The sequence below is a fragment of the Bubalus bubalis genome, chromosome 4, assembly GCF_019923935.1.
Source record: "Bubalus bubalis isolate 160015118507 breed Murrah chromosome 4, NDDB_SH_1, whole genome shotgun sequence".
In the NCBI taxonomy this organism is placed as follows: domain Eukaryota; kingdom Metazoa; phylum Chordata; class Mammalia; order Artiodactyla; family Bovidae; genus Bubalus; species Bubalus bubalis.
In genome coordinates this window covers 155,036,014-155,048,975 of record NC_059160.1, presented here as the reverse complement: position 1 = coordinate 155,048,975, position 12,962 = coordinate 155,036,014, and the positions used below count along the sequence as shown (strand labels likewise).

The 12,962-nt window shown below is 52.3% G+C and overlaps 1 protein-coding gene across 5 annotated transcripts in view; it reads right to left on the bottom strand.

The window, feature by feature from the left end:
* Positions 1 to 12,962, bottom strand: part of TSPAN14 (tetraspanin 14) — a 56,479-nt gene that overhangs the window by 5,321 nt on the left and 38,196 nt on the right. For 4 of the 5 annotated variants that reach the window (XM_025284860.3, XM_006064759.4, XM_044942373.2 and 1 more), the window contains exons 3-6: positions 6,410 to 6,460; positions 4,504 to 4,650; positions 2,819 to 2,989; positions 549 to 674 (exon numbers count right to left, since the gene is read on the bottom strand). In XM_025284860.3, the coding sequence (XP_025140645.1) occupies positions 549 to 674; positions 2,819 to 2,989; positions 4,504 to 4,650; positions 6,410 to 6,460 (495 nt within the window). The remainder of the gene's footprint in view (positions 1 to 548; positions 675 to 2,818; positions 2,990 to 4,503; positions 4,651 to 6,409; positions 6,461 to 12,962) is intronic. The other variant, XM_044942375.2, reaches the window with a different exon arrangement.

Here is a 12,962-nt window from a genome sequence, read left to right as displayed (position 1 = left end):
TCACTGCCAGGTCCCACGTTCAATTCCTGGTTGGGGAACTAAGATCCCATAAGCCACGCAGTGTAACCAAAAGAAAAAAAAAAGGTCACCCAAGAGCTCAGTTTCTGGAACTCAAGGATGTTAGTCTGCAGACCGGAGAGGAAAACCAGTGAAGAAGAAAGAACAGTAAAAATTCTGCGTCACCCCAGATGGCGATGTACCCCATCGTCCCAGGCTTCTGAGGACTGGGCATTTTCTCCAGAGAAAGGGACACCTGGGTTCATTACACTCATAGCATCTTGTTCAGGCTCTCTGAGTGATAGCCCCTCCCGGCAGGGGTAACACTGTTTTTCTCCTGCTTCACCCAGCCCACTAGAGCCAGGGTGGGCCGTGTGAAAACGTTCCTGGAATTTCTACATATAGGATTCCAGAGCTGCACGAGCCCCACGCAAGTGGAAGGGGAGCCAGGTGCTCAGTGAGTCCGCAGGAGAGAAGTGGCCAGAGCCCTCAGGGAAGAAGGAACTGCTCATTCCACTCCGGAGGGACTGTCCACAGGTGAGCCGACTTACCGCGGGGTCGGGCACGCAGCAGGAGAAGGGCACCCCACATTTCTCACGGCTGTAGCTGGCGCCACTGCAGTTGAAGTAGACATTGAGGTCCCAGTCTTCAGGGCCATACGCCCCACAGCACTGGTTCTGCAATCACAACCCCAGGGACCATCAGAGCTCCAAGCACAGGGTGGTGTCTGTCTGAGGGACGAGGGATTTGGTGTGCCTCTATGTATCACACAGAGAAATCAAGGCCCACCCAACGCTGGGGCCATCACAGGGACGTGACCCGGGTGACCCTGGTGGTCCTAAAGAAGGGAACTGCGTCCAGGCCCTGTCTGGGCCCAACACCCCGGGTTGGCTCAGCAGCGCTCTGGCCTCAGCTCTACTCCCTCCTCACCCTGGAACTTCCCCAACTGCCCCCTAACCAGCCCAGAGCAGGCTTCTCGTTCTCCTTCCTACATGGGCCTCTATTACCGGCAAGAGAACACCTCCCATGGTCAGTGTGCCTTCCTCCCCAAGAAAAGGCCAAGCTGACCCCAGTCACCTTTCGTGTCGCTACAGAAAACAGCTGCTGAACGCATACTCCCAAGGAAAGAGTTACAACTAGGGTGAATGGTAACGCAATCGAAGCTTTGCCCCTGACCCAGGGTCTCCGTCCTCCCTTCCCACAAGCACTCCCTATCTGGTGAAGCAGCAAAGAAAACCTCCCTTTGTCTAAAAACTCATAAAACCAAATGCACTGAGAGCAGCTTTGTGACATCAGCAGTGTCCCAACCAGATGTTGTTTTGCACTTGTCCTTAGAGCTGACACAGTTACAGCCCTAATTACAAGCCCACAACCAGGATTTCTGCTTTACTTCCATTTCTGAGGTAAAAGCCCGTCTCTCTCCCCCAACCACCCTCCAGGGCTCCAGGTGCTCTAACCAATACGCAACATTTTACCATGAGGAGAGGAAGGCAGTGGAGAGAACTACAGTGTCTTTAAGGCCAGGGCAGAGACCTGGATCCTTGATACCAGCAAGCCCCAGGCTCTGTGGAGTCGAGGGGCCTGAATAGAGAAGGAAAAGGCACAGCAGGCACTGCTGTCGGGAGCGGGCGGGCTGCCGGCTCTCACGGATGCATGCGGGCCTCTACCAACAACTCAGGAAGGATCTCTGATCACATAAATGGGTTTTGCTGGATCGATCTCAGGATACGTGAAACATGGGGCAAACAAGTTCTGGTTAATAAGGAGAACAGATCAAAGGTATTTTTAATGCTCTCTATTTTCTTCTCAAAACCCGAAGGTTCTCTATAAAAAGTTTTTGAGGAAGCTAGGCTTTTTGGCTGGAGAAGGCAATGGCACCCCACTCCAGTACTCTTGCCTGGAAAATCCCATGGGCTGAGGAGCCTGGTAGGCTGCAGTCCATGGGGTTGCTAAGAGTTGGACACGATTGAACGACTTCACTTTCACTTTTCACTTTCCTGCATTGGAGGAGGAAATGGCAACCCACTCCAGTCTTCTTGTCTGGAGAATCCCAGGGACGGGGGAGGCTGGTGGGCTGCCATCTATGCGATCCCACAGAGTCGGACACGACTGAAGCGACTTAGCAGCAGCAGCAGGTTTTCTGGTAGAGCAGAGATCAAATAACAGCCTTGCACAGGCCGGCATGGTGGGGGGTGGATTTCTCCCGGGGGAAGGGAGGCAAGGGATGGGGGACAGCTGTGGTCCCAGCCTCCAGGTGCAGCCACACACAACAGGGATGGAGGTCAGACGAGAAAAGGTCACAGCCTGGGACTGCTTAGACTAACCTCCGGGGACATATTCCAGGGAGGTTACATTCCTCTCTGTCTGAAGAAGTTTGCTCCAGGCGGCTCTGTCCTCTCAAACAGGAAGGGGAAAAGGTCCCGAGAAGGAAAGGGACAGGAATAGCCTCAGACAGGGAGTCATGTGCCTAGCTCTGCCCCTCAGTGCCCACAGGGCCCAAGGGACTGTGGCTGTCTGCGTGGTCAGAGCTGGAGAGGTCCAGGCCCGAGGGAGTGGGGGTGGTCACGAGTGAAGCTAGACTGCCTGCCTGAAGCACTTGGGGGACAGTACCCTGAGAGCAAGCCTGGCCCATCAGCACACAGGAGTGGACAAAGCTAATCTGTCCAGAGGCAGGGGTGGCACCACCCGGGCCTCCCTGCTGAGGGCAGAGCTGAGGAAGGAGGGTCCCATGTTCCCCACCAGCCTGGGCCCTCAGCCGCGCACACAGACTGAAGCCAGGGCAGCCAAGCTCTATCAGGGAGAAGGCGGGCATGGTACTTACGGCTTTCTGAAGGGAGTCAATGAGGTTCTGCAGGTCAATGTCATCCCGGTAGGATCTGATGTTGCTCTCGAAGAACTCCCGGAACCGGTCCCTCACCCAGTCCTGGAACAGGAAGGCCAGCACGGCCACGGCCAACTCCAGGAAAAAGATGAGCACGATGGTGCTGCAGAACTGTAGGGGGGACACGCAGGGAGTGGGTGTCACTGCACCTCAGCCTCCCAGCCAGACCACACCCCCACCTGACCCAGAACCTCTGCCTCCCACTAAAAGCACGGGCTTGGCAGCCAAGAGACCTGCGCTGGAGCTGAGGAGTCCCACGTGATGGGCTGGGTACCCTGGTTTCACCTCATCCCTGCTCACATCGCTGCACTATTGGTAAGAGTCAGATGAGTGAAAGAACAAGCAAGCTCCAAAACAATGGGCCAGCCATCTCCTATGAAGGAGCACCCCTCCAACAAGGAAACCCGCCAGTAGGAATGAATGGCTATCCTGGCCTACCAGGCTGTCAGCTCCTTTAGTGTAGGGACTGTGCCCCAGACACCCTATCTGACCTCTCTCCTCGCGCCTACAGCCATCGCACTTGCTAGAAACCTGTCACTCCTACTTTAGGGATAAGGAAACCGAGGTTCACTCAGGTCACATACCTGAGATGCAGGACATCTGAGTTCCCTGGCAGGGCTCTTGACAACTCTGGAGTTGCTAATGTTATCAGTACCTACTCTGTGTGTGTACGATAGTCAACTGCGTTAAAACGTCTGCAGAGCAGAGGCCCCACGGGGGTGGAGTTCTGCCAAAGCCACTGCAGCCACAGGTGCACGCCCCTCCGTCAAGGCGGGGCTCCGGCCTGCGGAGCTCGTGTTATCACAGCCGCTAGCGCTGGCCACGCCACACACTAGGCATTTATGCCATAGCCACAGTATCTCAAAGTAAGACACACACACACACACACACACAAACATACACACATACAAGGCCTCCCAGAATGTAATCTCCATTCACAGAGAAGCAAGATAACCAAACAAAAATGAAAAGCATGGGGAAAAAAAAAGTGTGTTTTGCTTTTTAATTTAAGCCCAGAATAAAAGGCTTGGTCTAATAAATTCAACAAATAATATATTGCAAAATATGATTATGTGTTTCCCCCACCAGGTGCTATTTAATTTTAGCTGAATGCATTTCAAAATAAATGTGTATCTAAATATAAAACTAACTCTTAGTAACTCAAAGTTTTGCCAGGAAATCGAGGATTCTGCACTGTACATCCAACAGATTCATACCCGCTGGAGGAGGCAAAAGATTTCCTAACATTATTGACGTCTTCTGATCTTAGCCAGGAAGGGCAAAGGTGATCAGCAGACAAACAGATGGAACTGCAGGGGGCAGATAAAAGGTGAGGGAGGGGCAGGTGACCCTGCCCACTAGGAGCTGAAAACCAGAGGGGCCCAACTTCTCCCCTGCTGAGGGCCTACTTCATCTGAGTGTCTCCTGAAACCTTACCTTTTTCAGGGGGCAGCAGGGTACAGAGGGCTGCCTCCTCCCCTCACTGCCGGATCCTGGGGCAGGCTTGTAAGAGTGGCTACCTCGCCCCACCCACTCCAGCAGGTAAAGGCTAAGCCTGTCCTACAGAGCCTGCACCCCTACCTCCCCCACTATACTTCCTCCCACCCCCACTCCGGGCCACTCACAAAGTTGAGCAGACAGATGTTCTCCCGCAGGGCCCCCACACAGCCAGCAAAGCCCAGGGTGAACATCACCACGCCCACCATCAGCACCAGCACCACCGGGTCAATTCCATGCATCCGGGTCACTTTGGTGAGGTCGGATAGCACCCCCTGAAAGAGGCAGAGAAAGCAGGGTAACATCAGCCTTGAAGAGTCGAGGGTGCCCTGGGGGGACTGAGCTGCAACTAAATGAGGACAGGGAGCTGCCTTCCGGGGCTGTCTTCTCATTAAGTGCCAGGCCAGCGTATGGCCCCTGCCCAGCTGCCCTCTTAGAGGCCCAGCAGATCTTTGCCTCCCTCAGCTCCCAGTGGCCCTCCTGCTCCCAGACTCCATCTAGGCTGTCAGTTCCTCACAGGCAGACCCCATGCTTCTTTTGTAGCCTGTAGGATATAGATGGGGTGAGAAGGGGCACTGGGGGACCCTGTGGTCAAGGCACACAAAGGCCCTGGCCTTTGGTCATCTGGCGGCTGACTCTGCATTCAGTTCATGGAGAATGCCATTATCTTGAGATGAAAACACCTTCAACACGAGCAGGCTTGTGAACAGCACAGGCACCAAGGACAGATGAAGACAGCACTGTCTGCTGACTTTTCGTGACGATGCAGATGTCCTGTATATATCTGTGCTGTTCAAAATGGCAGCCACTGGTCACACGTACTATTATTGAGCACTTTAAATGAGGCCTAGTAGAACTGAAGAAGTGAATTTTAATTTGTATTTCACTTTAATTAATTTAGATATAATCAGCCACATCTGGCTAATGGGAACCAGAATGGACAGAGCAGCTCTACAGGATTCAACGGAGGAAGAAGCAAAGAGCAGCCAGGCCAGACCCCCAGCAGGAACCGGGCAGCCAGGGTAGCCAGGCCTAGGCTCTGGGCCCGATTGGCTGAGATGCTGCTGTTCCGTTCTGGTCACACGGTGGCGCTATGAGTCATGGTTTGCACCAGCTTCTCGGTCACTAGGGCAAAGGGACATGGCACTGCAAGCACTTAAAGGGGCCCAAACCTAAAGGCAGAGCTTATCCAGTTCCCAAGGCCATGGCAACAAAGCCCACAGACCTAAGTGCTCCTGCCTCCTTCTGAAAGTACAGAGAGGCTCCACTGAAGGAACAGAGGGCCCTGGGCTTTAGGCTTAAGAGAAAGCTTTAGCTCTCACTGTTTCCTGCCTGGTCTCTCCACCTCCCCAATACCCACCGACTTACAGTGCAAAAGGTGCACCAAAGGTCCACTCTGCTCACATCCGGTCTAGTCCCCTCCTTGGAGTTCCAAATGCCCCTTGTCCTTCCAGACAGTAAGAGCCTGCTTTCTTCTCCTCCCCCATCCTCCATAGGCTGGGCAATGAGGTTCATGGGTGCTAAAGATGTGCCCCTGCACCACAGGGCACCCAGGGGGCACAACCCAGAGCCTAACTCCCTGACTCAGGGGTCCTATCCATGGGCGAGAATGAGAGCTTCAGGAATCACCACAGCTGTGCCCAGGGACCTGCTGGCTCCAGAGGCATAGTCCATTCCAGAAGGTAGCCCCAGGCCTGCCCTGGACACAGCTCTGGACATGCCCCGGGATGACTCAGGGCTTCTGGAAACAGAAGAGAGGGCTCTCCATGCTCATGGGGCTCAAAATCCCAACTGGCCCAGCCTTGGCCTCTAGCAGCAAACCTGCCACAGGGAAGCCAGGCTAGCCACAGGACCCCAGGAGTTTTCATCACAAGTTAAGTAACTTCCCAGAACTGGCTCTGTAAAGGTTAATGACCACAAATCATTGCCCTGCACTGGAGGGGCTCTTTGGGGAGGAGTCCGGAGGAAGGGACAATTAAAGCTGAATGAACCTGGTGGACTACTGCTCAGGGTTCCAGTGACAGTCACACCTACCTTCTCGCTCCATGCCCATAATCCAACTCCGAGGAAGACAACTCCAGCCAACTGAGCAGGGCAGGGGCAAGAGAGAGAAAGTTAGGTCAGAAACCAGCTCCATGAACATGCTTCTCAGAGGAGGGACCAGACTGCTAGTGTCAGAGGGGGTTCCTGGCTCATGTCCACGCTGGGCAGGGCAAGGCAGCCCCTTGGTCCCTGCAGATGACAGGGACTCCAGCTGAACGGTGGGACAGTGAGGCTCTTCAGGTAAGTCACACCTGTCTTCCCTGACTGCTGGGACAAAGTCCAACCCCAGCTGGCCCCATGCTTGGGAGAGCAGAAACAAAGATCTCGGAACAGTCTCTGATCAGGAGAGACTCTGGGGTCAGAGACACTGAGCCACACCCTGCTTCTTTCCTCTTCCACAAGCCCCCTCCTCACTGCAGTGCGCTGCCTGGCGTGTAAGAGGATGTCATCCCTTGTGACGCCTTCAAGGGCTCCCAGTGCAGGTAAGGCTCTGCACAGGACTGCCACCCTTCTTGGGTCTCCAGCCCTGGAGACATACTCCAAGCACAGAAAAGCAGCTGCCAGGCTGAGCTTCCTCCCCTACCATACTTACACTCTCATGGCGGGACACACCTGTGGTGAGTGAATGCTGGGTTATGTTACTGAATTAAGAGGCCTGCACTGAGCCATGTGCCAATCCCAGAACCGCGTCCCCCAACCCTGATCTCTCATCCACAGAAGCCCACTGGTGCCAAGGTGCCTCACCTGCCCCATGACAAAAAGAGACCCTCCATATACACCCCACAGCTTCCTACACCAGGAAGGGTTTTTCCAGAGCAAACACCTCGTGGCCTCAGAAATTAAGCAGCCCCCTGTTGTTCTGCTTAACTGCCTTATATTCTGCTGGCATTGTGCTGTCATTTATCAGGACCTGGTGATAAACAACAGGGCAAGGTTCTCTGTGACTGCAAGTTTCCCAAGTGTGTTCTCCAGCTCCAGGACCCTCCTGCCCACTGCAAGCCCCAGGAGGCTGGACTCAGAAGAAAGGCCTTTGGAGAAAGCCCGGGAGTTCCCAACCTCCTCTGGATCACAGGCCACTTTCAGAAAATGTGCACATGCCCCATATTTTGGAGGGAATTTCAGAGGGTTCACAGACTCCTCATTGCTGGTTCCCAAAGCAGTCTGTGGACTTCAACTGAAAAAGTCCTGCCAAGTGATCTGATCTGCCTGCTCCCACCCCCCGCAACTTGACTAAGTACCACAGGGGCCGACAGGGCCAGGACGAGAACTCTGAACCCAAGTCCCCCTGAATCCAAGTTCCCTGACAAGTTGATGATTAATCGCTCTATCCACAACTTCATTCCCTTTCTTGTCCCACCCCGTTCTCCTTGAGATTAAGGAATATCAAAGAAAAGGGGAGACTGAAACCGAGCAGAACCCTGAAGGAACTTGCTGGGCACAAGCCCCTCCATGACCTCTGCTTCTTATTGGCCTCCCCTCCCCCTACCTGTTCCAAAGAGCAGACTCAAGCAGTTAATGATTAGAATACTGACACAGGAGTCACAGGACTCCCGATTCCTCCGGAAGGGATTTAGATAACAATCTGCCATTATCTTTAAGTTGTTCTGCAGAAATAAGACCCCCACTCTGTGGAGGAGGGCAATTACACATTGACCACAAGAAGTGTAGACCCCAGACTGGTTGGAACCGGAAGGCTGATGATTCAGATTCCTGAAACATTACCTGTTCAACACTAACCAATCAGAAGTCCACAAGCTAATCACATACCCTGTGGCCCTCACTACGAGCATCTGCCTTTAAAAACACTTGTCTGAAAGCCTTCGGGGAGTTGGGGTCTTTTGAGCATGAGTTGCCCATTCTCCTTGCTGGGCATTCTGCAATAAACCTTGTACTTCCCTTCACCACAACCTTGTGTCAATTAATTGGCTTTGCTGCAAGTTGGGCGAGTGAACCCAAGTTCCGGTCAGTAACAATTCAGTAAGCAGTGAGGAAGAAGACCCTGATCCCGAGTCTCAGTTTAGTTCATTCATTTACTCACTCATTCGTGCCATGGACACTGAGCAAATGCTAGGCACCACCTCAAGCACCGGAGACAGCACTGCATCACGCGGCCAAAGGTCCCTCTGCTGCTGGAACGTGAGCGCCAAGGAGCCAACATGAGGTTCCTTCCACCACATCACACCGATCCCCCACTTTTCAGTCCTCCCACTGGATTAGCCAGCTGATAAAGGACTTCATTTTCCTTCATGGGGTGCATGACCTTCCATTCCTGAGTGTCTGACACTGTGCGGTAAGCAAGCTGGAAGGTGACTAGTTGCTCTTTGCTGAATCCTATAGACCCCCGTCCCCACCATTCCTCACAGTCTCTGATGACTCACTTCCCTCTTTCCAAGCTGGGAGGTCAAGTCTTTTGCCTTAGCTTATCCACCCTCATCCAGCACAGTGGTCATTCCCTCCTCCACTGAGGCACTCAGCTTTGGGGACATGAAGGGTACACACATGGTTGTCTTCCACTCTCCCTGTCACTCCGCCTCAGTCTCTTTTGAGGGCTTACCCTCTTTCAGTTCAGTTCAGTCGCTCAGTCACCTCCGACTCTTTGCAACCCCATGAATCTCAGCACGCCAGGCCTCCCTGTCCATCACCAACTGCTGGAGTTCACTCAGACTCACGTCCATCAAGTCAGTGATGCCATCCAGCCATCTCATCCTCTGTTGTCCCCTTTTCCTCCTGCCCCCAATCCCTCCCAGCATCAGAGTCTTTTCCAATGAGTCAACTCTTCACATGAGGTGGCCAAAGTACTGGAGTTTCAGCTTTAGCATCATTCCTTCCAAAGAAATCCCAGGGCTGATCTCCTTCAGAATGGACTGGTTGGATCTCCTTGCAGTCCAAGAGACTCTCAAGAGTCTTCTCCAACACCACAGTTCAAAAGCATCAATTCTTCAGTGCTCAGCTTTCTTCACAGTCCAACTCTCACATCAATACATGACCACTGGAAAAACCATAGCCTTGACTAGACGGACCTTTGTTGGCAAAGTAATGTCTCTGCTTTTCAATATGCATCTAGGTTGGTTATAACTTTTCTTCCAAGGAGTAAGCGTCTTTTAATTTCATGGCTGCAGTCACCATCTGCAGTGATTTTGGAGCCCCAAAAAAAGTCTGACACTGTTTCCACTGTTTCCCCATCTATTTCCCATGAAGTGATGGGACCGGATGCCATGATCTTCGTTTTCTGAATGTTGAGCTTTAAGCCAACTTTTTTACTCTCCACTTTCACTTTCATCAAGAGGCTTTTGAGTTCCTCTTCACTTTCTGCCATAAGGGTGGTGTCATCTGCATATCTGAGGTTATTGATATTTCTCCCCGCAATCTTGATTCCAGCTTGTGCTTCTTCCAGCCCAGCGTTTCTCATGATGTACTACTCTGCATAGAGGTTAGATAAGCAGGGTGACAATATACAGCCTTGATGTACTCCTTTTCCTATTTGGAACCAGTCTGTTGTTCCATGTCCAGTTCTAACTGTTGCATCTTGACCTGCATATAGGTTTCTCAAGAGGCAGGTCAGGTGGTCTGGTATTCCCATCTCTTTCAGAATTTTCCACAGTTTATTGTGATCCACACAGTCAAAGGCTTTGGCATAGTCAATAAAGCAGAAATAGATGTTTTTCTGGAACTCTCTTGTTTTTTCCATGATCCAGCAGATGTTGGCAATTTGATCTCTGGTTCCTCTGCCTTTTCTAAAACCAGCTTGAACATTTGGAAGTTCATGGTTCACGTATTGCTGAAGCCTGGCTTGGAGAATTTTGAGCATTAATTTACTAGTGTGTGAGATGAGTAAAATTGTGTAGTAGTTTGAGCATTCTTTGGCATTGCCTTTCTTTAGGATTGGAATGAAAACTCACCTTTTCCAGTCCTGTGGCCACTGCTGAGTTTTCCAAATTTGCTGGCATATTGAGTGCAGTACTTTCACAGCATCATCTTTCAGAATTTGAAATAGCTCAACTGGAATCAGAGGCCTCTAAATGCTGGAGAACCTCACTGTTCAGTCCTGACCCCTGCCCTCCCCTAATCCTTGGATAATCTCATAACTCACACAGCTGACGCACAAACCCCAACCTCCAGCCATAGCTGATCCCGAGTCAAACACACCAATGACTACTTGACCTGTCCTCTAAATACGACCAGCAACATTTTAATCTTCACGTGCTCCCAAAGGGAGCTGTGGTCTCCCAGATCCCGAGCGGCTCCTCCCAACTCCCCCGTTCTCACTAAATGGCACCACTGACCATCTACTCTTAAGACAGAAAACCTCGACCTCAGGCTTGACCACTCTGGCCCTCCAACTCCACATTCAACCTACCAGGACCTGCTATTAGTCCTACCTTCAAAATACGTAAAGAATCCTCTCTGCTCCCACCTGTCCATGCCATCACCCCTGCAGGGACCTTGCCACTATCTCCCCACAGGTCCCGAGCAACTAGAACAATGCTTTAATGATATCAGATCACCCTCCTCCTCAAAATGCTCCAATGACTTCCTTTTACATATAGAATAAAATTCAAACTCCTTGCTGTGGCTCACAAGGGCCTGGGTAGCCAGGCTGTAGCCCACATCTTCAACATTATCTCCAACCCAGCTCCCCAGCCCCCGTCCCACCCACCTACCCGCCCCCAATCCCGGCCATCTCTGCTGAATCCTAGACATTCCTCCCCACCATTGTTTCTTGAACTCACCCACTTCACCCCTGCCTCAGAACTTTGACTCGGTCCCTTAGCCTAGAATGTTCCTCCTCCACATCCCTTCCTGGCTTCCTCCCTCACTCCATTCAGGTCTCTCCAAATTTCACCTCCACAAACACACCTCCCTTTGCCATCCCGCGCAGACTGTCTCCCCACGCGTCAGTCCTGACCTCCTTCCCTGCTGGATCTTCTTCAAGGTACTCATCCTAGACCACGTGAGCTGTCTACTGTGTCTCCTCCCCTACTTAAGCCCTCTGAGGGCAGAGAGGTTTTCTATTTTGTTTAGGGTTGCCTGACCACTTTCCAGGACAGCCCACCCACCACCAGGAACCACATGGGATGGTGAAGGAGGTCTGGCCCCTGCAGCCCTCTCGCTGAACACAATCAGCCTGAGACACCAGCTCCGTGCCACCACAGCCCCGTTCTCCTCTCAAAACAACAGGGCTCCAAGAATAAGAGCTCACTTTTTTTTTTTTTTCCCATTCTGTTTCAAAGGAAGAACTAAAGTTAACTTGCAGCAGAAAGACAGGAACTGAGGTGGGGGGTTGGAGGGGTGTCACATGCCAGATCATGGGTTCAATGAACACTGGCCCAAGGCAGGAACTTCAAGGACTAACAGTTGTTTTAGAGACAAGAAGACTGAAGGAGAGCCAGACAGGGAAGTGACCTGTCTGGAAGCTCACACAGCAACCTCTTGAATGAGCCAGGACTCTGGCCAGCTTGGCATGGCTCCCTGAGGAGCCCCTTCCCTGGCCACCCCCCACCCCCCAGAACAGATGGTCTGTGTAGTTGGGCTGCCCTCTTGGCTGCCAACCATCTGGGAGTGCCTTCCAGCCTCAGAGTAACCTCCTTTGTTTCTCATCTATGACCTGATTAAATTCCTTCTCAAAGAACGGAGTCCAACTCCCACCAGTTTGGGAGAAGCCCAAAGAGACAGCCTTGGACCATCAGGTTAGCACACTGTGGTGGTCACCAGGGCGAGTAGCACCACCCTCTCCTGGGTAACTGGTGCTACGTTAAACACAATATACCTAAAGAGGCCCTCCACACTCCATAACACTGGTACTGTTACCCCTATTTTTCAAATGGAAAGTTCAGATATAGGATGATTTGGTTATTGCCTAAACTCACATAGCGAGCTGGTGGAGAAGTCAAGAAACAAACCTATGTGTCTCTGACTGTCCTGACATCACGTTATCTCACTGCACAGGGCAGCCGCGAATAGTGGGCACCAGCATACGCCCTCCACCGCAAGGGGCAGTCACAAGTGCCCAGTGGTGTAGGAGGCTGCAGAAGGGGCTTCTAGGGTGTGCAACAGTAACGCCAATGGAGGATCACTCTGTGTCCAGTCAGGACCCCTGTGGGGGTCACTGTGAAGAATCAGGAATAACCTGAAGCAAAGGCCCCCTGTGTAAGAAGGTGAGAGGTTTCCTCTGGGGCATTCTGGGCTGGTCCAGCCCTGCTTTGTTCTGGAAGCCCACATGGAGTCAACTTGCTAAGTGGGCAAGCCTTTACCCAGCAGGTTCCAGACACAATGGAAGTGTAGACACCTGGCTAGGTTTTGCCGGACTGGAGGAGGATTCAAACACCAAGTAGGTTGAAAGCAGCCCCTCATCACCCACAATTTAGTGGCCCTAGTCTCTTGCAAGATTTCATTTCAGTGTGAAAGTGCTCAGGCAATTCCTGTAGGCCCCAGTGCCTTTCCTCCACAAGATCAAGACAAACCACCAGCAGCCGTAAATGTTTTCAGGCTGTTGGCCTGCCAGCCCCTGACTCTTGTAGATTCCTTTAGCTGAGGCAGGCTCCCC